Source organism: Podarcis gaigeae, assembly GCF_964106915.1.
Source record: "Podarcis gaigeae genome assembly, chromosome: 2".
Taxonomy (NCBI): Eukaryota; Metazoa; Chordata; class Lepidosauria; order Squamata; family Lacertidae; genus Podarcis; species Podarcis gaigeae.
Genome location: NC_139679.1, coordinates 73,588,731 through 73,616,501, shown reverse-complemented (window position 1 = coordinate 73,616,501; position 27,771 = coordinate 73,588,731). Strand labels below are relative to the sequence as shown.

General features: G+C 41.7%; 1 protein-coding gene across 5 annotated transcripts in view; it reads left to right on the top strand.

Annotated features, from left to right (window-relative positions):
- The window catches only part of CACNA2D2 (calcium voltage-gated channel auxiliary subunit alpha2delta 2), a 520,700-nt gene that overhangs the window by 90,823 nt on the left and 402,106 nt on the right, over nucleotides 1–27,771 (top strand). For all 5 annotated transcript variants that reach the window (XR_014561165.1, XM_083726521.1, XM_083726520.1 and 2 more), the window contains one exon: nucleotides 26,424–26,540. Coding sequence is in view for 4 of the 5 variants with exons in the window: in XM_083726521.1 (XP_083582647.1) it covers nucleotides 26,424–26,540 (117 nt within the window). In the remaining variant the exon portion in view is untranslated. The remainder of the gene's footprint in view (nucleotides 1–26,423; nucleotides 26,541–27,771) is intronic.

Here is a 27,771-nt window from a genome sequence, read left to right as displayed (position 1 = left end):
TCAACTTCTCTCAGCTACTCCTAGGTGTGTACCTAGTTGCCACAACAGATAGGCCCCACCCCCAACCTCAGCTTATGTTATCTCTCCTATTCAAGCTACATGCAAGCAGGTGAGGACTCTGCTTGCGTATAACCTTCTACTCCTCCTACTTCAATCCTCTTCTGGTTCTGGGAGACAGTTGAGCAGGAAAGATGTGGAAGGTCTTAACTATATACCAGCCTGACCTATCTGTCCTCCCACAGCTTCTCCTTCCCCTGCCTCTCACCTTCTGGCTATTACAGTTTCTCCCAGTTCACTGATCCTTTCTTCCAAGTTAGCCTCTGGCTTCCTTTCTCTCAGTGCCCACTCATAAGAATCCAGCCACCACTCTTCAGTGTCCAGCAAAACCCTGACGTTGAATAGTACTGAAGAACATATTCTGTCTATCAGGAATGGGGAAGAAGCTTCCTGGTGTAGCAAACAAGTTTTATATAGCAAATTATGTTTCCTCTAAAGCAGAAGCAGGGAATATACAGCTTACACGTACAATCTTGGGCATTTGAGTGAAGATTTGTTCAATTGACTGATCAGATATTGTCAAATGGGAAAGTATTTTTAAAGCACTGCATTAGAACAACATTTAAGATATTATGGTTATCAACTGGGTTGATAATTACAAAAACAAATTAGTTAACTGTTACTGAAAATAAATAAATCAGCTTTAAAAAGATGAAATGAATTTATTATAGATTTTAGCAATGTTAGGTGGTCTGTTCAATGAAAATCTCTTCTCTTAGGCTGAACCTGGTGTTCCTGGATGAAAGCCAAACAGTTAACAATTTTAAAAATTAAGTGTAGCTTTTAAAATTAATTAAAATATAATTACAGAAATAAGAAACTATTTTAATTATTTAGAAAAATCTGTAAACCACTTAATATAAAAATTAGGCAGTATACATTAAACAACATAAAACAATTTTAAAACACTAGTTTATTCAGCACAATTGTGCTGAATAGGAAGGAGGCCAATGCATCACCAGCATTATGACAATATTTGACTATGGTCAAATAGCAGGAGGTCTAACCTAGCATTGGTGGGTCAATAGGCTATCATACCAAACCTAGATGAGCCACATTTAGAAGGATCTTCCTGTGGCCTGTACAGTCCATGCTACTGCTTTCAGGTGGGGAAATATTATTTCTAAATTGATCCTGTTTACTGAGTGGTTGTGAACATAAGTAAAGTGTTTATTTCAAACTAACCTGGCATTTAACAACAGTGCAACCAGGCAGGCCATGGAAACTAATGGAAAGGCAATGAGGTGCTGCCACATGGTGAGAAAAACCAGAGAGGGGAATGGTGAGCAAACACCTGTGTGTACCACATCTCACAGTATGTTTTTCTGCCTGTAACTACTGTGATGGTGATAGCATCATTGGAACATGTTCCTATCAACTCAAACGTATCATTTGCTCACCTAACAACTTCACTGCTCAACATTACAATCCACCCAACAAATCAACAACTAGGACATACAAGCCTGCTTAGCACCCACTCAGATCTCTGACCCAGCAATATCAAGACTTTCAAGATAAGTAGATATTTTTAAACGGAAATATAATCAGCCACAATCCACAGGATCTGCCTGCCAATAAAAGTTAAGTGAATATATTTATTGCAAACAAATCTGTTTCAAATCTTGTATGCACAACAAAATCCTCTTAGGTGAACATCTTTCTGATAAAAGATTAAAGCTGTTAAATGATTAAAATTGTTCTCTGCCAACTGGCAGAATGTGCAAATTTATGCCATGCTTTCTTACTTTGCTTTCCAGTTTGCCTTTTCAATCTTCTTCCCCAGTCATGAAGCCTTTCTTATGCATGATAGACAGAAGTCACGGGTGTGTTCTTGGTACAATGAACTCCTGACCCTCAGGGAATGGGTTAGTTTCCTTCAGGCCAAGATGGCTGACCAGGAAAAGCTGAGAGAGGCAGAGAGGTTGGTGGAAGAGGCTGTTGGGGACATGATATTTGTATCCCTTTTCCAGGGTGACAGTTTGCCTGCTGTCTTGGAGAATGAGTTATCTAGGAATGAGACTTTGTTATTCTAGTGTGTAGCCTGATGGTGATATTGCCCCGGTAGCTGTGGAAAAGGCAAATTCCATGTTAGGGATTGTTAGGAAAAGTGATTCAAAATAAACCTGCCAATATCACGATCCTGTTATACATATCTGTGGTGAGACAACATTTGGAATACTATGTTTAGTTCTGGTCCCTATAGGTTTTTTAAAAACACACACAACCAGAATTAACACTCCTTTGAGGAAGGATTACAACATTGGAGGCTTTCAGTTTAGAAAAAAAGCAAGCAAGGAGGGACATTATAGAAGTGTATAAAAGTATGACACTGTATGGAGAAAGTTTTTCTCCCTTATAATACAAGAACTTAGAACTATCCAATGAATCTGAATGGAGGACAGACAAAAGGAAGTACCTCACACAATGAATCATTAAACGATGGAATTCGCAGTTTCAGGATGTAGTTATGTTTACCAACTTGGACATCTTCAAAAGGAGATTAGACACATTCTTGGACAACAAGGCTATATTGATAGTTACTAGTCACAAAGGCTGTATTGCCTCCAGTACTGAGGGCAGTATGCTGAGAAAATGAGCGCAGGAGAGTGTGATTGTGCTAATTTCCATCTTGTGAGTTATCTTGTCAGGATTAGATGAGTCAAAAATGGACAAAAAATAAAATGTTTTGACTTCTGAAAGTAATGTCTGTGTTAAGGTGTGTTTTTCTTTCTTTAATTGCATTCTTCACAGCTGTTAAATAATCAGAAAGCACTCGAAACACTTGCAAGTGATGAACTTGGAACTTTAGAAATGAAAACAGTATTTCTCCCTCTCAATGAAATCTTTCAACATCTTGAAATCTGCATACTTCACAGTTTTCAAATACTGATTGTTTTTCAGCTGTTGAATGTTTGAAAATAGTTCATAAGTGAGAAAATAGTGTGGGTACAAATATTTCATTCTTTGTTATATTACTATTGGATAACTTTAAGGATAGAAAGTATATTTTTCCACATTCAACTGCTCCTCATTTTTGCTTCTTCCATGTTTATTAACCCACACATATCTATGATTGTTTTCTCTCCCCCCCCTCCTTAACACGACTTTCTTTGTTGCAATGTGGGGAAAGCTACAGTTTTTGTTTGCGTGCCTGTAATGTAGTGTCATCAATTCCCCTCTTGAAGAAGGGACCCAGGGTCAAATCGGACTTGATAGCTTCTTGTTTAGCATAACCCTGATTAGACAGTCAGAGGTTATAACTGACTCTGAGTCATTAGTAGCTGTCAGCAGTGAAGCATTCAAGTGGAAGGACTTCAAGTGGAAGGAGAAAAGGAGATGCAGTAAGAGCTAAAGGCCGCTACAGCAAGAGCAGCTTACTATTTATGAGGGCAGTAAGACTGACTGTGGCCCGTAAGATCCTGTCCCTCCACCTCCCGGCCTAGTTGATTAGATGTTATTGTCTCAGGGGTCCAATGGTGCATCATTTATGGCAGCTAGCTTTCTTCAGGATGTTTGAAAGTCCAGGTCAATACCATCATCGTGCTAATGATAGGAGGCACACATCCTGTGCTGTGGGGGCAGGTAGCATGAATGGAGTGGTCCATTTATATACATTGTTTAATGGCTCCATTCAGATTTTCAACTGCCCCTCCCCAAACTCTCTAAATACATTTCCCTCCATCATTTAAAATACTTTTTCCTGCAAGGTAACATTCTCTCAAACCCAAGCTGTGGTAGATAGATAATTCAGCATGTAAACAGGGGTTTCTTCAGCCAAAACTCAGTTCACAAGATAATATTTCTAGTTGATTACTTCTCGTTTTAAGGATTTTCATGGTATTTCATTTGTTTTGTGCAAAAACTCAGTTCTGGCAGCTCTCTGGTGGGCACCACTGCCATTCTAAGAGAATGAGGGAGGTGTTCATGGTGACTTCCTGTACCTCTTTTTCTATAAAAATAGCACTGAGTATAAAATACAACAGCTCCAGGAGGGAGAGTCTAAATGTAAGGATTCTGTCACTGGAAATTATATTTAGAATAAGAAATTGCACAAAAACCATCAATCTATCACTGGTGCCCATACAATACTGTTGAATTTAGCATGCTCTCAAGGTGCTATTTGGCTGTAATGTCAGTTGTTGGACCAGAATTAACTGCCCTGAGTTAATTCTGCTCATTGCGGGCTGCTCAGGGCAAGGGCAAGAAACATGCCTTTGGTTTTTTTTAAACTAAGAGTGTTGGAAAGGCAAACTCCAGCAAAAAGTGTTGAGAGAGTGTTTCGGAGCTTCAAAACATCTGGGGTTAGAACCAGAGTAAGAAGAGATCTTGGGCTTGAGGGCAAGGGGAGAGAGAGAAGCAGTGGTGAACAGCATTTTGTTCAGTGTTGTCATAAATAACCATATTCTCTTTGCTTCTGTGCCTTGTTTGCCATGGGGAGTTTGTCAATCAGCCCCCTTGCCACCTCCATGCAGGCTGCTGGTGGTTTATCTGAGTAGGATAAGCCAGTTGGCCTGATGGCTGCTGGCATATGCAGGCAGAGGGGGCTGTCTACTGGGGTGACATGGCCATGCCAGCAGCACCTCTAGGCACTGCTAATAAAGTTCACTGATTCCATGTTCCACTTGGCATAACATAGCTAATGAACTTAACAAGCTCAAGGGGCAATAAAACCCTCTCTGCTCTTGTTAGCAGGCACCATCTGGGAGCACGACAAAAGGGGAGGTGGGAGCTGGCAGAGTCTGGAAGTTCAGTTTATGAAGAGAGAGGGAAGAATGGTGATGATCCCATAATGCTAAGTGAAAGTCTGAATTGCATTGGAAATGGGAGAGTACTCATAGCACTGCAAAGTAGATATGGGCTGCAGACCTGTGGCAAGTGTGTATTGCTGATAGGAGGTTCCTCTTGTGTGTTTATAAGGAGAAAATGGAAGTAGATTCAGGGGTGTCCTGGTTGCAATGCAGGCTACAGTTGTGCAGGCAGCAGAGCATGGATGAGGCGGAAGAAGGAAACCGAGGGAGCTGTTGCAATGCTGCAGTGCAGTTCTGAGCCCAGGGAGTGAGGAGCATTCAGAACACAAGACTAAGCCCTGCAGAACAGGTCTGATCTGACACTTGAATTACTGTCCTTCACTTGGAAATTGCATTCTATTTAACTTCCTATTTCATTCCTTCTCTCCCCCCCCCCTTTCTGGAAACCTTTGAAGCCTCTTTTCTTCACTCATGTGAAGCAGTAAAGCTGCTTCTTTCTAATTCAGGGGGAAGTGCTGGCATTCAGCTCCTGCTGGGAAGAAAATGCTGGAGACCAGCTTCTGCCAGCTCCTGATCTTTCTGTGCCCTGATTAGTGACTTGTGCTGCATCACATGAGGTGAGGACCCTCAGGGAGTAGGGAAAGCAAGCGCTCCTATCACAAAGCCCTCACCTTCAAGACACTACTAGCCTCTTTTACAAAAGCTAGCACAGCATTTGGCCTGCAGCGCCTCTTTGTGTCATCTCTTCGTAGCGACAGCCCCAAGTCTTGCTTGGAACTCGGTTTGCCCTCGTGGCAAATTGGCCAGGTTTAGTAGGTTGCTTCTGACTGCTAATGTCTCCTCTGTGTGTCATTAATTCTAAGGCACAGGTGGTTTAGGTATATATTCTTAAGAGAAGCCTGTGGGTTTGTAGAATATTTAGGAGTGGGTTATGGGCCCATGCAGGAACTACTTAATTTTGGTGGGTAGCAAAATATTGAAGAATCTGTCGAGGCAAGTTCAAAGGCAGGTTTTAACACAGAATTAGTTTCAGAGCCTTTCAAGGGAATGTCTTCCCCATGTACATTGTAATTGTGCAGCTGTGTCCATCTCTAATAAAAACTTATTTCCAACATAGCTCTCCTTCCCTATTGGCTACAGATGGGGCATCATATAGGAGGTGTAGTTCTCATAATGCCCAACTACTCTGTATGCACCATACATGTGTGACTGCTCAGCAGTGCACACTCACTGTCCAACTTGAGATGGATGAGACCCTTTCCATGGCTCTCACGTATCCAGTAAGTAGCATAAAGCAGAAAATGCAGGGGAAGTCCTGTTCATGCTAGCATGCATGGTGGCTGTGTCAAGGTCCTGTGGGCCCTACCACACAACTCATTATGCTGCCAGGAGTATGCAGCAGGGCCAGTGAAAATCGTCTCTCCTTCTCCCTTTTCACTGGGAAGAATATATCTTGAGCGGAAGTACCCTATAGAGACTTACCCTCTAGAGCCTTGAACCTTCTCCCCCGGTCTGCTTATAGTTGTTAACTGAAAGCATGGATGACATTCTGTTGGATAAGAAGTAGGTGTTTCTTTCTACCTTTATATAGTCTGAGCAGATGACACTACCATCTTTGAGAAATCTTTCCCAGGGGCGTAGGAAGGTGGGCTATGGGGGAGGACTGCCCCAGGTGCCCTCACTAAGGGGGGTGACATTCGGTGTGCCGCCCACCCATGACTCCCAAACCTACCCCAAGCTATCAGGGTAAGTGGTGGGTGCTTTGCTGATGGCATTCCCCCCTTCCGCCTTCGTTTTGATAGCTTGGGGAAGGCTTGGGAGTTGCGGGCGGGTGGCGCGCTGAATGTTCACCATGGGTGGCTCCACCCCCGGCTGCAGGGTGCGTGTGCCGCTCCAGCCACCCGAGTGGCTATCCCGTGCTTGGGAGGGCACCCTCCATGCCACATACCCCTCAGGAGCACACCTGCCCTGGGCAGCATGGGCATATGCTCCACCTTTGATCTTTCCCCCTTTAACTTGTGAGGGATGAGGTTGTTTTGGCGGAGATGGGGTTGTTTTGCTCCTTGTAATGCTAGTTCTAGATTAGGACAGTTCTAGAATCAACCGCAGGGTCTTTCTTGCTTCTTGATGACTTAATCTACTCTGGGTGAGGCAGCTATTGCTGTTGTATGAGGGTAATACGTACTTTAAATGCCAATATTAAGATCCCAAGGGTACTTATACGTCTGCCATACACAACTTCCCTGCTTACTCAGGTTCACCAAATTACAAATTTGAGCCCAATTTTCAAATGTTTCTGCCTTTTCCATGCAACTTTTGATTTTCCTTACCCCACCCATAAAGTCAGTATGCTATGGCAGATAGATTATTGGGAGACTAGGATATCAGTGCCAAAACCCAGTTTAGCCATATACCTATGTCTGTATTGCAAGGCTGTTGGTGAGGTTAATCTGGGATGGCCCCATGTATGCTGTCCTGAGTGCTTGGAGGAAAGGCAGCAGCATAATGCAATGAAACTTGCAATCCTTTGAACCCACCAACTTTTTCATTTAAACCTCTTGGCAATATTTCCCTGCTACAGAATCCATCAAAAGAACTGTGTTGATCCTCATAACTTCCTTCTCATCCTCTTGGGATTATGATTTTGCTGCCCTATAAACAGTAGTCTGTATTTGCCATGCTACACACCCATCTTGGGCCAGCAGTGGCAAATTATGCAGATTTCTCTCCTCCCTCCCCTCCCTCAGCCTTTCAGTTTCCATTATCTGGTTTGGTAGAGGCTGTAATTTATTACAATTGGCAGCCTTGTAATTTTGGGCTCTCTTTTTTATTATTTAAAGCTTTCAGAGACAGCATCTTTCTGTATTCAGTGCATTTCACCATAGCGTCTCGGGTCTCCCCAACCTAGCTCTGCTCCCTTTTTTTGTGAGTTGCTCATACACTAGCGCAATTATTATTGTGCACTCAATAAAAATGCATTTAAAAAGTGATAACTGAAATGACATTTAACATGGAAAGCACTTAAGCATAATTATACTATATGCATTACATCATTTAGTGTCACAGTTATTAAAAAATATCTTAGCCGTTTTGTTGTTGGAGACTCTGGAGGGAATAGAAGGCATGTGTTTGGCATTTCAACATTTCAAGGAAAGTATTTTGCATTTCTACCTTTTTTGTCATTATAATTCCAACCTGCCTTTTTCCATTTCTAAGAGCTGCTCTGCTAGTAGCACTCCTGACTGTTTTTAGGATGTGTGTGTTTTGTGGTGTGTGCATGTCTGTTTAATTTTAAAAAGCTTTATGGGAAGAAAGATGGGTTTGGGGTTAAAACTAACTTCTCCTTTTTACCTCCAGTGATCTTGCAGCACCATGTCTTTCTTCCGGGGAACTGTTGCCATGACTCAACCTCTCTCTCTCTTCCTGCCTCACTCAGAGGAAATGCCAACACATGGGCAATAAGAGCTTTTGCCGTATCAAACCCAAGGCCCATATAGTTCAGTATTTTCTCTATAGCAGTGCTCAGGAAGATGCCTCTAGAAACTTACAGGCAGGCCATAAAAGTAGTCATCCCCACTGATTTTTCCACAGGTATCTACTTCTTGGATATTTATGGAATTGTAGATTTGGAATCTGGAGGCAATCTAGTCCAATCCCCTGCCCAGTGCAGGATCTGCAAAAAAAATGATGCATCAACAGCATCCCTGACAGATGGCTCAGTGGCCCCACTTTATGAACTCCACCAAAGAAAACCCTGCCCCTTCCTGAGTAGGGCTGCCATACGTCAGGACAGAGCCAGAATACAGCAGTCGGAAACAGTATCTGGGTGGAAATCACAGACATATGGCAACCCATGTCAGAAGTTAACAACTTTTGTGTCCAGATTTTCACTTTTTGAAATATAGCAGCTCTACTCCTGAGGCAATCCAAAACAGCTCCTATTGTTAGGAAAATTCTCCCAATGTTTAGCCAAACTCTGCTTCCTTACAGTTTCCTCATTGGCTCTAGTTGTGCCCTCTGGAGCTGGACTTAGTTTACTCCATCACTGTTTCTGAACCTATTTAGCTATTCTGAGAAAAGGAGATTGCAGCCACACCCTCTTTTCCTTGCAGGTCAATGGGAGGGGACATAAGTTGTTTAAAAGTAGGCAGCGGATTGCATGCAGCTTGAGGCAACAGGCTGCCCAGCTCTGAATGAGAGAAACAAATAATATGTTTGCCTATTTCCCAGATAATGTGCACATTGGCTGGAGAATGTGCAAAATGTCAAGATATGCACATTCCTGCCAGGCAAGGCCTGCCAGAGAGTTTGCATCTTGACTGGGAAATGTGCATAATTTGTGCTTCATTGGCAGATTATGTGCACATTTTCCATGATGAATGTTCACATTGGCAGTTGTTATGCACAATAGTTAGCTGCCCAGCTTACATCACCCCTAACATATATACTATTACATTTCTGCTATGAGGCAGGAACTTTTGCTGGGGGGAAATGGAAGAAAAACAAAGATTGTGAAGAGTCAGGTGGATTCCATTCCAATCAAGTCAAACTCCCTGGCTCTTGGAGAGAACTGCTTTCCTCCACTATTCCATTTTAATTTTATTTCTTCAATGCAGCTTGCTCTTTGAGTTAATAAACACTTAATCACTTAAAAGGTTTCTGGGTCATTTAATTCAAAATGTTCAGAGGCATCTCAGGGCCTAGATATAAGCATGGCATGAGTTTGGGCATTTTTCTGTTTCCCTTCTCTTCCAATGCTCACATAACTAGAAACCATGCAGAGGCAATAATAGCAAACATAGCTAGGAAAGGCATCTCCTGCCTGGAGAGATTATTCTGTTTTTAAAGGGGGAGGGGGAGTAGTGAATTCATGTTAGATGGTTTTGTGCATCTTTGCAATAAGGATTCTAAAGAAAAGGGGGGAAGTATGTGTGGTGTGCTGCGGGGAAAGAGATTCTTTTTTTCTGACGCAACTATAAAATTCTCATCAGCTTTATGATCAGTCTCTGCTGGGAATTATCTGGCATTATGTTGGCTTAGTTCATTAGTAAGGCTATAAAGACTGGAGGAGGAAAAAATGGACATCTCTGTCAATAGCTTTTTTAATTGTGGAAGCTAAAGTCACTTTTATAATAGCAAGCACTGGGAGAAGAAGCCTGTAGACTAATTTTGCTTTGAATCTCTCACTGGAAATCATGTAACTTTGGGTCAGGGTCAAGGACTGAGATGCAATAAAATAATTGTCCAGTTTATGTCAGCAGAGGCCATGCTGAAGGGAAAAACTTGGACAAATGGGAACTGTCCAAAGACCTCGGCCAAATTGTCCTAAAGCTGTAATATATTGCTAGTATCCAGCGGTAACCCAGTGATGGGGAGGAAAACAGGTATAAAATAATAATAAATTTAATACAAAGCATGGTGCTATTTCTTTCTTTGCAGCTACAAACTAGAAGGAAGCAGATTTCATCTCCTCTAGTGCTTCTTAAGCATTTGAATTTCTGACGCTCCTCTCTACATTATTTCTTTTCAAATAATGCTCCCTCTGACGCTCCTCTCTACATTATTTCCTTTCAGCATTAACGATAACAGCAAAAAGCTCACAGTATGTACTCTTGCTTGGAATGCAGCTAATCTATGCATATCATGCTTTCGAGGAGATAGGAGTATAACACAGGAATTTGGCTGCATTATCTCTGCTTTGTTAAACTGCATTTCTGGACAGCACAAAACACTGAAGCACATTTTTAGTCCATCTGTCACCCCACCACCGCCAATTTTATTTTTGTAGGTTTCATCACCATAGCTCCTGGCCACCTTACCTTTCTCTAAAGTAGTCCAGATTATCCATGTTGCCCTGTGGCATGTAAATGTCTTGTTAAATTTAAAGGATCAGAGCTTGTGGTGTGCAGTGAAACTGAGGGAGGGATTATCTGTTAATCACAGAACCACAGAACTGTAGAGTTGGAGGGACCCCAAGGGTAATCTAGTCTACCCCCTGCAATTCAGGATTCTCAACTAAAGCATTCATGACAGATGGCCATTCAACCTCTGCTTTAAAACCTCCAATGAAGCAGAGTCCACAACCTTTTGAGGGAGTCCGTTCCACAACTGAACAGCTCTTACTGTCAGAAAGTTTTTCCTGATGTTTAGTTGGAATCTCATTTGAATCAATATTGGTTCAAGTCCTACCCTCCACAATGACAGCCCTTGAGATATTTGAAGATGGCTATCAATCTCCTCTCAGTTTCCTCTTTTCCAGGCTAAACATACTCAACTCCCTCAACCACTCCTCATAAGGCTTGGCTCCCATACTCTTGATCCTCTTGGTTGCCCTCCTCTGCCCATGTTCCAGCTTGTCAATATCCTTCTTAAATTGTGGCACCCAGAACTGGGCACAGTATTCCACTGGTCCGACTAAGGCAGAATAGAGTGGTACTATTACTTCCCTTGATCTGAATACTATACTACTGTTGATGGAGCCTAGAATAGCATTAGCTATTTTTTCCTACTACATCACATTGTAGCCTCATGTTAAGCTTGTGGTCTACTAAGACCCCCAGGTCCTTTCCACATGTACTGCTAGTAAGCCAGGTTTCCTCCATCTTATTTTTGTGCAGCTGTTTCTTCCTATCTAAGTGCAGAACCTAACATTTGTCCCTACTGAAATTCATTTTATTTGTTTGGGCCCAGTAATCCAATCATCTTGAATCCTGATTCTGTCTTCAGTAGCATTGGCCACTCTGCCCAGTTTGATGTCATCTGCAAATTTGATGAGCATCCCCTTAATACCTTCATACAAGTTGTTTATAAAGACATTGAACCACAATAGGCTCAAGAAAGAACCCTGCTGCACCCCACTCGTCAGTTTTTTCCAGGATGATGATGAACAATTAGTGAGCACCCTTCGAGTTCAGTCAGTAAACCAGCTACAAATCCACCTGATAGTTACCTTGTCCAACCATTTTATCAGCTTCTCCTCAAGAATATCATGGGGGACTTTGTCAAAAGCCTTACTGAAATCAAGATATACTATGTCTACAGCATTCCCCTGATCCACCAAGCTTGTAACTATATCAAAAAAGGAAATGAGATTAATCAGATATGACTTGTTTTTGAGAAACCCAAGCTGGGTCTTAGTAATCACAGTATCCCTTTCTCGGTGTTTACAGACCAATTGTTGAATTATCTGTTCTAGGACCTTTCCTGGTATCAATGTCAAGCTCACCGGTCTGTAGTTACCTGGGTCTTCTTTTTCCTCTTTTTGAAGATGGAGACAATGTAATTATTCTCTTTCTCAATTGCATTCACCTGTAGTCTGATCTTTTAGTGCTTTCATATTTCCTCAGTTTTTAACATTGATTTTAAGGAAATGTGGTTTTTAAAACCCTATTTGCACATTGATTTTTTAAAAACAAAAACAAAAATTTATCCTCTATAAAGAACAAAGAACCATAGATTCCTTTAAAATTGCCAGCCTTTGCCAATCCATTGCCCTCCATATGTTTTGGACGACAACATATGCATGTCTGTGACTGTATATGTATACATGTATTTGCATCCTTCAGCCATCGTGTGGTGTGAGCTGACATAGGGATCTATTGTTCTCTGTACTTTTTCTTTCCTTTTCTTTTTGATAAAGTATTAAGCTAAGAGGGTCCATGTCACACATTCCTCATTCCCTTGGCAAAAAAGATCAAGGCAAGAAAGGATGAAATCGGAGACAAGCAACATGCTGTCAGAAAGGATTAATTTCTCCCACTCATTAACTTCGTTCTAGAACTGTGGGAGAGTAATGCCAAAACATGGGTATGGGTTTTTTCCACATCTGCAACCTTAAGCAACATTACTCTCCATTGCTTTAGATTCTGTTCTATACAGTACTGGAGTAGAAGCGCTAGATACATGTTTAATTGGATTAGGTCATTAAAGAAATCCGGTGTGTGGGTGTCCTGCTTAGAACACATGAGGGTATTTTATAATGCTTATTGTAACTTAAGTGCTTAGGCTTCATCCTTATAGCTCTAGAGATTTACATCAGAATATTAACCGCACATTTACAGAGAAATTATGGGCATGCTTGCTCAGAGGCAAGTCCTGCTACATACAAGGAAGCTTACTCCCAGGGATGTCTGCATGGGGCTGGGTCTTTTGACTTCTTTCTTGTGAGGTGAGGGGGATGGGACTCTAATGATAATGACACTTTAGGAAGGATAATCACTTTATGCTCATTTCCAAAATGAGGAAGTTGACCTATATAGAGGTCATGAGCTGGCAAAGAACAGTGTCAAGCTCAGAAATAATAATCCACAAATCCTGGCTTTCTGATACATGTGACCCTGGGCTGCTAACACTTGCTTTTGGAGTCTGGCAAAGCATAAGGGAAATAAGTGTAGCAATTTCAGCATCTTGTAGTGGTAATTCACTGGAAGACACAGGTGCAGAACCAAAATAGAATTTGTCATATGTCAGTGTTAAAAAAACCTTTGGCAGAGTTTTGAGGAACAGGGAAGCCCATTATTTACTACAGTAGCAGGAAGAACTGCAGGTCAGGGTTTATGCATATCGTCAGAGTTGTGGGAAACCCTAAGAAAGAAGTCTATGCTGCAATTAAAAATGAAGATAACTAATTTTCTCCCCTTTGAACTGTTTAAAAAGTTGATGGTGTTCATGGTGGATGCATTTAGAACCTAGGTGAATTTGGTACCCATTCCATTACCACACCCATCATTCCTTTTTTTCCCTCGGCACAATTCATGCAGATCATCAGAGCATCAACCAGTAATATGTGCCCATATTTCTATATGAAAGAACTTATAACATTTTACCTTTTTCTGCAGATCTTGCTCATTATTTTCGGGGTGGTGGTGGTGGGGAACAACTGTGAGAATTACTAAAATGTCTTCATTAATAATCCATATGCAAGAGAACTTTCTCAGGCTCTTCAAAGTCTCGTTTCTTCATATGTGGTATAGCAATAAAACTGTTTGCTAGAACATTTGCTAAGCTCAACACATTTGCAAAGCTAAGCAGGGTCCAGTATGCTTTCAGAGTAAATGGGGGCTGCATGTTGAGATTGGACTAGATTACCCTTGGGGACCCTTCCAATTCTACAGTACAATTCTATTCTTTTGAGGCCTGGAACCTTCTTGATTCAACATCCTGAAACGGTCGGGAAGCCCTTGTCCTGGGAATGGGGAATGAGGAAAACTTCTTTCCAGAGCACTGAGTCTGTGTTGAGCTGTGGAGGCTGAGAGAAAAGATGTAGTTGGGAAGAGGTGTCCTCTGGCTATCCTAAGTTTTGCAAACTATGGAGATCAAGACACTTGGAATACCAACAGTGTGAGAAAGATATGGCAGTTCTATGGCTTCCAAGCTATCTATGCTCATTCATTCATTCAAAAGCATGTCTAAACCATTTAATATATATATATATATATATATATATATATATATTTAAATGTCTTAAGAGGTGTGTAGTATGTACAATATAAAGACAATATCCATTAAAACAAAAATACAGCCTAAAATAAATAATATACAAACAAATAAAATAGATTCAGGGGTCTCTTGGTTATTTTTTAACATGTTTATAAATCACTACCCATAAAACATCCCAAAGTGATCTATCTATCTATCTATCTATCTATCTATCTATCTATCTATCATCTACCATTTTAAGCTCAGTAAAGACTGGGATAAAAATCTCTGCTAAACAAGTTTGCTGAATTGACTTCAGTAGAAGCTTGAAAAATAATAGTGACAGCACATGTCTTGATACATAATGGGAGGGAGTTTCAGGAGAAGGATTCTGTTTATGCCACATAGGCCCACTTTTATGTTTTTTAAACTAGCTAGGATGATCTCTCTCCAGACCCATCGTAATCCCATGTTCCAGTACTCTGTGGAAAGGAAAACAGACTTTCCCTGCATAATAGCCTTTTGTGCAATGAAAGCCTGATTGAGGTATGAACATGCTGATGGGAAATGTGATTTTCATGTTCCACTGTATATTCTTTTTTCTTTAGTTTGAAGGGTCTCTCTCTTAGTATGCTGTAGGAGATGGAATGTGGCACTGCACTGGGAGGCTGTGCTTTAAGCAGCATGTACATTTAAATAGCACATCACTGAAGCAGCAAAGAGACCCTTTCACTGAATATTCTGGGGAGCCTGCTTGCAATTTGCCTCTGATGTAAAGTTACATCTTTTGTTGCATTAATATGTGCTCAGTGCTTGTGGATATGAGAAGTTAGGCACTTTTATATGGGGGCAGTAAGAGCAAAAAGACAAGTTCTAGTTCATATAATCAGAGGTGGGAAACTGTTTGGAATTTCTAAATGTCAGCATCAGGTGTTTTGAAGCCAGCACCAAATTTATATGTATTGAGCCTTCTCAGAATTAAAACATATCACATTCCTGGAGAGGTCATATCTCAGTGGTAGCATACATGCTTTGTATGCATGAGGTCCAAGGTTCATTCACGGCTCTCTCCAGTTAAAGGATCTTACTAGGCTGGGAGGGAGCATGGGTGCCAATAGTGTTTTCTGGGCCCAGTTCAATATATGTGGTTTTGACCCCACTTGCAAAAAAATGACACAGATTTGCATTTTAAAAAACCAGCATAAGCTCTGTATCATATGCAAATTTGTGTCATATTTTGCAGGTGGAGTGGAGATTCCAAGAAATAAATCAGTGGTCACACATGTAATAAAATATCGGACAAACAGAATGTGAAGAGGTAAACTTACCCATAATTTTATTTCCTTACTAGAAAATACTTAACCAGTCGCATTTCTGCCTGACACACAGCTGTTAAAGGCACAAGAACCCTGCTTTCCCCCAATGCCAACCATAAACCAAAGCCTTGGTAGCAACTGTGTACTCATTTAGCCTGTGAAACACAAATAGACTTGCTGCTATTGTACTGTCTGCCTTAATGACTGCCTTATCCTTAGCTCCTGCACAACAGGATACATACCCAAGCCTTTTTGCATAGTTTTCACATTTTGCATAGCCACCTGCACTTATTGTGTAGTAGTATTTGCAGGGTGAAACTTTGAGGGAGTACCTAATCTCAGACAAAAATATCATGGGAAAGTTACAGTCCCTCCTGTACCTGCCTCTCAGCAGCTCTGAGACCATGGTGAGCTGCAGAGTAAGAATGGTCAATGTTGGGCTAAATACACCTGTGGGGTGACTCAGTAAGGCAACTTCATGTTTAGGGACCATAAAAACTGCAGCACCTGAGACTTCTGAGCTCATTGCTGCCATGTAGTATGTTGTCATAACCTCTCAACTTGTAGTCAGCTAAATCTTTTTTTGAGGGGAGGGAACCCTTCCTAGTCCTTACCATTCCAGCTTTGGAATCTCACATCCCTGTTGCATGTGATCTATTCCTTCATTTTAATGCCAAACCTGTCATAAATACCTCTTATAGCCGGGCTGCTGTACACACATTACACATAATTTTTGTAATCTAAGTAGACCTGTACTCTTTCTGGCTATTTCATGATCTACAGCACACAGGAAATGAAATTGCATTTGTAAATTCATGTACAAAAGTTCATTTCCTTCATAGATTTTTATTTGCTTTCAGGTAATTTTTACTTTGCAGCTTGGGTTACATTAGTGCTTTTTGTCACTTTATCAGATAGCCCTTTGTAGTCAGCCACCAACCTCCAGAATAAAATGAGTGGATTAGGAAAATGGTACTTAACTAATAAATGTATAGTAGTCTCATTTGTTTTTTCAGTTTCATAACCCTCCTCTTTACAATGGTTTTGAAATGCATTATTCTGGAACACTGTTAAATGTGTGGAATTCAGTGGTGGCTTTGGGTTTTTAATTTCGGCTCCGATCAAAACTTAGTCATGCACTGGCTAATTTGGGAGTGCTTCCAAACAAGGTCTAGAAAGGAATAAAAGGTAAAGGTAAAGGTACCCCTGCCCGTACGGGCCAGTCTTGCCAGACTCTGGGGTTGGTGCGCCCATCTCACTCAAGAGGCCGGGGGCCAGCGCTGTCCGGAGACACTTCCGGGTCACGTGGCCAGCGTGACATCGCTGCTGTGGCCAGAGCCAGAGCCGCACACGGAAACGCCGTTTACCTTCCCACTAGTAAGCGGTCCCTATTTATCTACTTGCACCCAGGGGTGCTTTCGAACTGCTAGGTTGGCAGGCGCTGGGACCGAACGACGGGAGCGCACCCCGCCGCAGGGATTCGAACCGCCGACCTTTCGATCGACAAGCCCTAGGCGCTGAGGTTTTACCCACAGCGCTACCTGCGTCCTCTAGAAAGGAATACACCCACTCAATTTACTACTTGTGGCCTTGATCAAGTAGAACCCAAAGCAATGCTTCCTTGCTGGAGGGAGTGTGTTCTCTCATTTTCCCCAGAAAATGTGGAATGCATTTCATAATTTCAGAGGGTGCCTTCTCTCCTTGAGCTGGGGGCAGTTGCTATGGTAACCTCTAGGCTAGATTGCTGCAACATGTTATATGTAGGGCTGCCTCTGAAGATGGTTCAGAAACTTCAGCTAGTGCTGAATTCAGCGGCCAGGTTGATCACCAGGGCAAGACAGTTTAAGCATACAACACTGATCCTGGCTAGACTTCATTGGCTGCCAGTTAGTTTACAGGCCCAATACACAGTGCTGGTTTTGACCTTTAAAGCCTTAAATGGCTCAGGACTACAATACCTCAAGGATTGCCTCTCCCCATATGAGCCTACCTGGATCCTGTGATCATCATCAGAGCCCTTCTTTGTGTGCCCCCTCCATGTACGATCCGGCAGGTGGCAACATAAGAATGGGCTTTTTCTGCAGTGGCTCCCTGTTTGTGGAATGCTCTCCCTGGCGCCTTCATTGTACACCTTTAGGTGTTTGTAGAAGGGTTATTGGTTTGTTTTCTTATTGTTTTTATTATGTATTTTGTGTTTTGATCTAATGTATTTTTATGCTGTAGAACACCCTGAGATCTTCAGATGACAGGTGGTAAACAAATTCAAATATATAAATGCCTTCACAAAGCTCTCAAAGAGTGTACATCTACTCATCAATATGACATTTAAAAAAATGTGTTTGTCATTCTGATGTTATTTCACACTGAGGAAACTAGTAAATCTCGCAATTTGAACCACTGACCAACAGTTGAAAATCGACGCTAAAGGGATGAACAACACTACCAGTATCATCAGTGACACAATGCAAATATTTATTGCACTAATTAAATTACTTCGTTTACTTACTCATTAAAAGGGAAGACAAATGAAATAAGGTATCATAAAATCAACAAATTAACCCAGGCATAGCCAAACTTTGCCCTCCAGATGTTTTGGGACTACAATTCCCATCATCCCTGACCACTGGTCCTGTTAGCTAGGGATGATGGGAGTTGTAGTACCAAAACATCTGGAGAGCTGAGTTTGCATAATCCCTATTCTGAATCAGCAGCTTTTGATGTCATCAATCATAAGGTCCTTCTGGTTTTGACAATTCTTCTCCAAAAAGACTGATTCTAGATGGTGTTGTTGGGAGCAGGAGCAGAGGGCTATAGTTTGGCATCATGGTATTTGGACCCCATGGAATTAACATTGCATGGGTGGGCACTGCTTTATAACATCTACATGAAATTAATGAGCAAGTTCAGGAGCTGGGTATCACTGATATGTAGATAGCACTCGGCACCTCTCTTTTATATGAAGAGACTGCAGAATTGCTAACAAACTGAAGCTCAGTTCTGACAAGATGGAAGTACTGTTGATAGGTGGTTCATATTGTCAAGGTGGTGATGTTCAGCCCATTCTGGATGTGGCTGTATTCCACCTAAAGATATTCTTGAAGTTTAGGAGATTGTGGCAGCTGGATAAAGCTTAGTGGTTGCCAGTGAAGGACAATGAAGGCTGGTGGATACTCATTGTTAATTTATGTCCTCTTGCTGATGCTGAAATGAAGTGATGCATGTGTTTATGAATATCTCAGAGCATCAGAGGAATGCACATGTTGGTTGGAGGCCAAAAACATAGCAAAGTCTCCCATGAGGATGTTTTGTTTACTATATAGATATATGATTTCTCAGCCCAGAAGAATAAAGTCTTCAAAGAAATAGATATGAAACAAAAGGATCTAATTCTGTGAATGGCCAAGAACCTTAAGCAACTTCTTTTTTATCACTAAAGCCAACATATATACAATGGGATCTGCAGCAAAACCTTCCACTTTAGAGTTCAGGATTCCAGCCAGCCTTTGAAGATACTCCATTCTATTCCCCTCCCATGTGGTTTTCCATTTTTCCTCTTCCAGCTATCAGTTGGCACTGAGCACTCTTAGTCCTCCTTTGGCTGGTTTTGAGTCCCTGTCCCCCAGAAGGACGCGGGTGGCGCTGTGGGTAAAAGCCTCAGCGCCTAGGGCTTGCCGATCGAAAGGTCGGCGGTTCGAATCCCCGCGGCGGGGTGCGCTCTCGTTGCTCGGTCCCAGCGCCTGCCAACCTAGCAGTTCGAAAGCACCCCTGGGTGCAAGTAGATAAATAGGGACCGCTTTCTAGCGGGAAGGTAAACGGCGTTTCCATGTGCAGCTCTGGCTTGCCAGAGCAGCGATGTCACGCTGGCCACGTGACCCGGAAGTGTCTTCGGACAGCGCTGGCCCCTGGCCTCTTGAGTGAGATGGGCGCACAACCCCAGAGTCTGGCAAGACTGGCCCATACGGGCAGGGGTACCTTTACCTTTACCTTTACCCCCAGAAGAAATGACAAGTCTTATTAACTTGCATCAGGCAGTTTTCTGGGCAAGTGTATGGAGGGGGAGAAAACAGTAAGAAGGTTTTATTATTATTATTTCTGCAAACATTGGAGTTGCCCAAGCATTCCAATAATTTCCGTCTTATGCATGGATGGTACCATTTTGGCTAAGGAGTAGCGCTTGAAGAATTAGAATATATTTTGTTCTCTATAAAAAACCACACAGGTGTGTATATTGGTAATGGTATGGTTGGAAGATAGTTCGTGTTTATCTCTACCTTTGTAAGCAACCATCCAGATTCATGAATGCGCGAGGCGTGTCAGGTTCATAATGAATGAATCAGTTACAGGATCCAAATCTTTACATCTCAACATTGTGTCCTTAATTCTCACCCTCCAGATTCCTCCTCTTGACATGATAATTGACTCTTTCCCCTCATTTCTTCCACTCCCAGTATCATTGTTTCTTTACACAGAGCCTCAGTAACCGGTACCTTCTTGTTGTTTGATTCTAAACATCATTTTTCACAGAATCTCTCTTCCTTGCCAACAGCATTGTTCTGTGCTGCCAGCTTACAATTAACCCTTCCTCTGCTACTCCTTATTGTCCGTTTCTCAAATCCTGTCCTCTTTTCTCTCTTTTTAAAAAGTTATTTAGATTGCAAGGCCATGTGGCTGGAACATCACTGCCTCTCTTCTGGCTCTGGCACCTAGCCCACTGTTAGGGCTGAACAAAATGTTTAATAATTATTCAAACTAATTAGTTCAGGTATTGGTAGCTGTCGTTTTGATATGCACAGGCAGTGCTTGCTTGTCATAGGATTGTCATCTGGTGACATTTTAAATTGGCCTAGCTGCATCTTTTGTAATCTGGCTGGTGCTTTCAGGTCAGCCCTATGGTAAGAAGTGAGGAAATGCTCATTTGTATATATTCAGATACATATGTAAATGAGCGGTGGTCCTTTCCTCTCATCCCTCAGGATAGAAATGACAACTCTTATTAAGTTGCTTCAGGCAGTTCTTTGGGCAGGAATATGGGGAGCTAGTAAAAGGTAAGAACATGGATTTGTATAGGAAAAAGCACAATTGCTTTAGGTAAGCTAAACTCCTAGCATCTTCTCTTTCTCCTGTTATGGCTTTATACAGTGTTGCATGATTTTTTTGTTCATTGGGTTTCTTGTCCCTGAGGATCAGTTTAACTGTACACTTCTTTCCACAACACTCTCCCTGTTTCTCTCTCATTTATTTATTTTGCAAAGAACTGCTAAAACAGTCTTTTTATTGTTCAGTAGGTAGGAGGAAAACTGCTTGCAAGGTGAGTGAAAAGAAAGCATTTTCTTTAATGTCAGCCTCCCCCCCCCCATCTTTTCTTTTAATCTCTCATGAGCATTCTAGCTCTCCAGGATCAGGTTTCTTATTTAAAGGATGTACTGCTGCAGGATGCAGTGGCAGTAGGTTCATTCTCCAGGCCTGTTTACGTGGCAGTAGTTTGGTCCCAGAATCATGTGCATCCTGTCTAAAATTGGCTTATACTCCCCTCTGAGAGTGGAGAGCATCCAGCATCTTGGACTGGCATGACTGAGGCTGCGGGAAGACTTGCAGTGCTGCTGCAGCTTGGACTGATGTCACATGATGCAAGAAGGGGGGATATGCATTTTCCGAGCAACACAGACTGCAGCAGCCTAAATCTGCCACCGTTTTGTCTCTTCTTCAGCATTTGTTCTCCAGAATGCATGTGTTTGCTTATTTCCCATTCCTGTTGTTGTTGCCCCCTTCCAAATAGCTACTTCTTTCCTAATTCCTCCCCACCTGCATATGTCTCAGTCTCCATCTCAGCTGTGCTGAATTCAAGGTAGTTTTACACCAAGCGCCCCCAGACTTGGCCCTCCAGCTGTTTTGGGACTACAACTCCCATCATCCCTAGCTAACAGGACCAGTGGTCAGGGATGATGGAGCGTCTCCTCCCCCATCGTTCTGCCCGGACACTGAGGTCCAGCTCCGAGGGCCTTCTGGCGGTTCCCTCACTGCGAGAGGCCAAGTTACAGGGAACCAGGCAGAGGGCCTTCTTGGTAGTGGCGCCCGCCCTGTGGAATGCCCTCCCATCAGATGTCAAAGCGATAAACAACTACCTGACATTCAGAAGACATCTGAAGGCGGCCCTGTTCAGGGAAGTTTTTAAAATGTGACATTTTAGTGTATTTTTCATCTCTGTTGGAAGCCGCCCAGAGTGGCTGGGGAAACCCAGCCAGATGGGCGGGGTACAAATAATAAATAATAAATAATAATAATAAATAATGGCTGCAGGAATCAATGTGGTTTGCTTCTGCTGCCCTGGTGGTGAACATATTTACTTGGGAATAAGCACCATTTGCTGTATTAAAAATAAAGTGCATTTTTATATTAAAAATAAAACAGTGAGCATCTGTGATCATTTATATGTCTGGCCAGTTGTCTCCCCACCCCCTGCCAAAAATATATATAATACATTTAGAAAGAAGGTTTCTGCAGTGACCATTATCAGCCCCAATAGACACTGGCATATCCTTGCTGACCTTTTTGCCACTGTCCCTTTCATTTGCTGCTATTTGCTCATGGGGGAGATGCTGGCTGTGGCCTAGCCCTAGCTGCATCACTCCCCAATTTGCCACTACAGTGGTATGTGGCGATTTCCACATAACAGGCTACCAGCAGCAGAAACTGTTGCGGTATGCTGGCAATGAAGCCTGCTGTCACTCTTGCCACTTCCTGCTTCATTATCTCTGATGTTACACAGAACCTGACATCCTGTTAGCATAATATAGATGGCACTATGCTTGTGATCACACCTTGAGATAGAAGTATCAGCTGATGAAATTTAAGAACACTATGGTTATGGGGCAACCATGAGATGGGAATCATGTTCTTTCTGACATTGTCTCAAGTACTGAACACTGCTTGCATCTGGGAATAGTCTGGTGTGTGACCTCATTCACCCATCTACTAAGTTGATTCACTGGTAGTGAAATAGTAGGATAGAAGAATCTCCAAACTGGACCACCCAGATCCATCCAGTCCAGCATTCTGTTTCCAGCAGTGATCAGTTTCCAATAATGATCTATTTTTAATAGTGTGTCTAGCAGCTGATATACCAGGGCAAGGGGTTGATGGCCTTCCCTGATAGTTGGCTCTCAGCATCTGGTAACCAGATACAGTACTTCTGAATATGGAGGATCCATTTAGCTATCCATTTGGCAAATAGCTGTTGATAGACTGATCATTTATTAACTTGTCTGATTATTCTAAAGACATGTAGGCTAATGGGCATCACTGCCTGTTGTGGCAGAGGTCTCCAGTGTCTGTAAGGAAGATAATTTCTGTCATGCAGAGATTTTTTTTTTTAGAACAGTTGGAAGCATACAACGTTGGCAGCATAGATTTGTTATGTTGTAACTGAGGCTACAATGGGCTAAGATTACATACTGAGGCAATCTTGACAAAGCCCATTGTTTCATGATGTGATATTTAATTTTTTTAAAAAATCTCACCCAGGCTTTCAGAAGATATAGTATTTCTATACTACTATGCATGTTAGCAACCATTATGGTGCAAGCATTGTTACAGTAGAACCTAATGCCAAAATGGCTTATTTAAAACCATGCTTCCAAGATGATGTTGTTGGACTACAACTCCCATCATCCCTGAGCCAGCCTGGATGAGGGTAGTAGGAGTTGTAGTTCAACAACATTTGGGGACACAAGGTCAAAGAATACTGCTTTAAGGGATATTGTGTCCGCTGCAGGGCTCAAGCTTGAAATTCTCAAGTCATGCAAACAAGGGTACATATTTTAATTAGAGTGAGTTGTGCTTTCTGGAGGAAATCAATTGATCACAAGGCATAATTAATAGCCAGGTTAGAGGCCTTACCTGCATTAGATATGTCACTGGTTTGGGGAGGTTTAATTAGGCATGCATATACATGATTCATTATGCATATCGGTTACTGTAGGAAAATTCCTAACTGCAGCAGGAACTTCTAAATAAATGATACTGGGCTTAAGCATCACTTATACTTGGCTTTGGCTTCCTCCAATTACTTTCTCTAACACCACGCTCCTTGCTTAGAGTGAAACAAAAATAAACACATGGTCTTGGGGTTTGTGGAGAGTTCCAGTTGAACTGGCCTTCTTGGTACCTCTAATACTCCTCCATTGAGAGAACTGTCCATTTATTCCTACTTTCTGCTTCATGCTCTTTAACCAGTTGTCTGTCCATTACAAGACCCTTGGTCTTATCCCTTGGCTGCTAAGTTTACTTGGGAGTCATTGGTGAGGGACTTTGTCAAAAGCTTATTGGAAGTCCCAAGTATACAATATCTACCAATTCCACTTTTCAGTAGTTAGAGGGGCATGTAATACTAAGGACAAGGATTAGGGATAAGCTCAGTGATAATAGTCACTGGCAACATAAGCGTCATTTTCTCTGTATGAGCATCCATACTGCTGGCTGTTTAACAAGAGCAATCTGTTCTGCAATAATGAGCACACTCCACTATGTTATTATAATAGTTCAACGTGCCCTCTATAAAAAATGCATACAATATTTGGTTACTGTCACCTTACTGAAATGTTCCAGTAAACCCTACTGAATTAATAGACTTACCTCACCATTTAAGACAGACAGCATTAGGGCACAATGTCATAAAAGCACAACACACCCTCATCATTTTTCATGGGCAAGGCTAGCTACAACCAATAGGAGCAGATTTGCCATTTCATAATAGGAAAATACTGATGTCAGGATGCCCTCTGCATTTGAAGCTTTCTCCTTGAAGATTGCTCCATTTCTTTTGCTTCCCTAATTGCTACTGCTCAGCTGGAGCCAGTGTGCCTTCAAAACACATTATTTTGTTATGCTGTTGTTTACCCAAGGAATAATAGGGCATGGGAAGAGAAAGGAAGTAAGAGAGACTATGAGAATCAGTTATGTTCAGTTCTGTTGTTTAACAGCTTCTGCAAAGTATTCCCCCACCTTGCATGCATGCACGCATACACACACACGTCTGGCATGCAGAAGGACTAAGGTTTGTTATTCAGACACATCAATTCACTTCCAGCTGCCTTTACATTACCAGGATGGAGCTTGCTGTTTGCTGAGCAGCCATTTCACACAGCAGCTCAAAGGCAGTTTCAAGAACTGTATGGAAGGGGCAACTGGCGATAAACAACACCTGAAAAAACAAAACATTGCCATGTTGGGTGTTCGTAGCCCTTCATAAGCAGCTTGGATTGCAAACTTCAAAAATCTATTTCTGTAATTGATTCTCAAAGCTTTCCTTTATTCTGATAGCAGTAGCCCTATTCACATGCTGAGCACACTCCGTAAAATAGATGCACAGTTGTGAAATGGGATTGCGCTCACCTGGTTTGTCTCTGCCTGATTGCCCCTAGGCAAGCTGACCTCTACAGATTGAATGTAATGTATCAGTGACGCATGTGTGTGTAGAGTGCAATGTGTATTGGCTACACATTTTATCCTAAACATACACACACATTTTGCCAGGTAAAGATTGTAAGTTATCAGGTTTACTTTATTCACACTGAATTCCTGCACACATTTGTTTCACTTGCTATGGCCAAGGCATCGCAGTGAACTGGGTCTAAAAGTGAGGACAATCCTGCTGCCACACCATGTATTGATTGTATTATTTCCCAACCTTTCTGTTGGCCACTATTTACACCATTTGTATAAGTGGTATGTAGTGTGGATGTTGGTGAAGAGAAGCTTTAATTCTGAAGCTTAGTGATAACACTGTGAGAGGAGTCCGTTAGGTTGTTGAATTAGTCGGTTGCTCTGGTGCAAAATGCCAATCTATCCCCATTGCTGAATTTGATCCAAACATATTTCACGTCACCATCAAATATAACCCAAGGGGTATGACAGTTCTTGTGTTCTATGTAATCTATCTATCATCTATCTATCATCTATCTATCTATCATCTATCTATCTATCTATCCATACAGATAATGTTGTACTGTTTTGTATTTATTTACCTGAATATTTCCTTCCCTTCTTACAGGCCTTTTATCATACCAACCTGTTTCCGTCTGTTTTAAGCTCTGCTTACTCTTCCTACCACCTTCAGCCATGTACCATCTGCTGCTAGTCTCCATCCCCACTAAATTATATGCACAGTGGGAGGGATGAAGGCAGTATGCTAGTTTTTACAAAGTGGGTTGGGCATACGTGGCATTTCATGAAGTGCTTTTCTGATTGAGGCTTGGGGGCAATCTGACTATCCCAAGAAAATGAGAAACTCTGTTTCAAAGGCTTCTGACTGTGTGGTGTGCTCAGTCTGTGACAGTGAAAGGATATTTAGAAAAGAGGGGGGGAGTGGGAAATCTCATGGAGGTTAGCAAGCTGAACTGGGCATTCAGGCACAACCTCCTGCTTCAGAGAATTATTACTAGTCTCCTTTCCACCTTCAGTGCTACCCACCCCACCCCCTGCCGATTGGTTGGTTATTTAAGGCTGCCTTAGCATTGGGATGCCAAATATCATTTCATTTGTCTTCTATCCCACAGTAATTCATGATGGCTCCCACCGTAGTGGTCTGAAATTCTGACAGCCATTCATTTCTTTACTTTTTTGCCTTGTTTCTGGGACAGGGATATGGCGAATTTTTGTCTGTCTGTCCGTCTGTCTGTCTTTCTCTCTCTCTTAATCCATGGAAAGGCATGGCATTTCTAACAGTACTTAGAGGTCTTGGGCATATGATTGCTATTTGTATGAACACTTCATAGTCTATAGTTCCTAAAATACATTTTCTTAAAGCGGGTGCTTATGTGTGTATATAGCTGTTTCTCATAATATCCATTTTTCTTCTCCCCTCCCCCATCTTAATATCTTTAAACAGATCTACGATGAAAAAAAGAGCCTGTTTGATGTAAGAGAGAATGTCCCAGAGAAAATAGTGGAAAAGGTGGCAGAGGACATTGAGAGTCTGTTGGCCAAGAAAGTCCAGGCATTGAAGGTAAGGTCAAATCTTGGAGCATTAGCCTTGATTGGTGTGTCTGGTAGAAGAAGGAGTGAGCAATATGGAACTGGTATGTATGACAACATTCCAATATTTGCATAGTCTCCAGCTGATGAATCCTTTATTCAGAATGATTCAAACAATGTTTGTGAGCCACAGAGGTGGGGAATTTTATGAAGTTCCAAGGATAACTGCTATTCAGCCCAAATGCCTTTTTTGTTCTTGGTATCTCTGTCATGCAAGGGGTTGCAATTAGAGATCATTTTTAACATGACTAATGAAACGCTCTTCCCTGACATGTCTGAATCTTAGTTTCCTGCCTACCCAGAGTTCTTCAAAGAAGTGACCTTTGGGAGCTGTAACCCATTGTGCTCACATGCAAACAACTCATGGGGGTGAGGGGCAGAAAGTATTCTGAGTCCTTTGATAAGATGTACAGTTCATTCTCATCTTGGGGTTTGGGGTACATTTTCAGTCTAACTTTCCACTGTATCACTTCCTTCCTAAATGAAGGAATAAATGTTATATTACTGCTGAAGCAAGCAAGCAAGATTAAGCTGTAATGATAGGTGAAGCTGACCCTTTATGTGATGATGGGCAGGTATCTGGCATTTCTACTTAACTTTTTCTGATTAGAAATCATCACATCGAGGACTTTTGGGTTTAGCAAAGGGCTTTTACATTTATGTGGTCCTATGCATTATCTGTTTCATTTCCTCTAACCGAAGTTTCTGCATATATAGTTTTTAACTTATAAGTATCATAAAGGTGGTTTGTTATCATCATTATTATTACAACTTCCATGCTGCTTTCCCACAAAATTCATGGAATTACCCAAAGCAATTCAGAAAATAGAACAGCAAGCATAAAACAGTACATATCAAAATATCAGTTTACTTTTTAAATAAATGTTTCAATGGTGATAGCAAAACAGCAAATTTCAATAGGCCATGAAATCAAAAACTGTGAAGCCTCAGCAGCAAAAGTTTGTAGGTGGGGGAAAAAAATCAGTACTGCCAAAACAGATCAGCCAGATCCTCAAAAGCAGCAGCAGTAAGATAAAGTACCTACATATTAAGGTGCAATTATGCAACAGTGTGGTCAGCACCAATAAACTCAGCAATGGAAGTTTTCAAAGCCCAGCAATAGCACATGCTGCTTTCTTCTCTCTCTCTCTCTCTCTCTCACACACACACATATATATACTATATATAGTATATATATATAT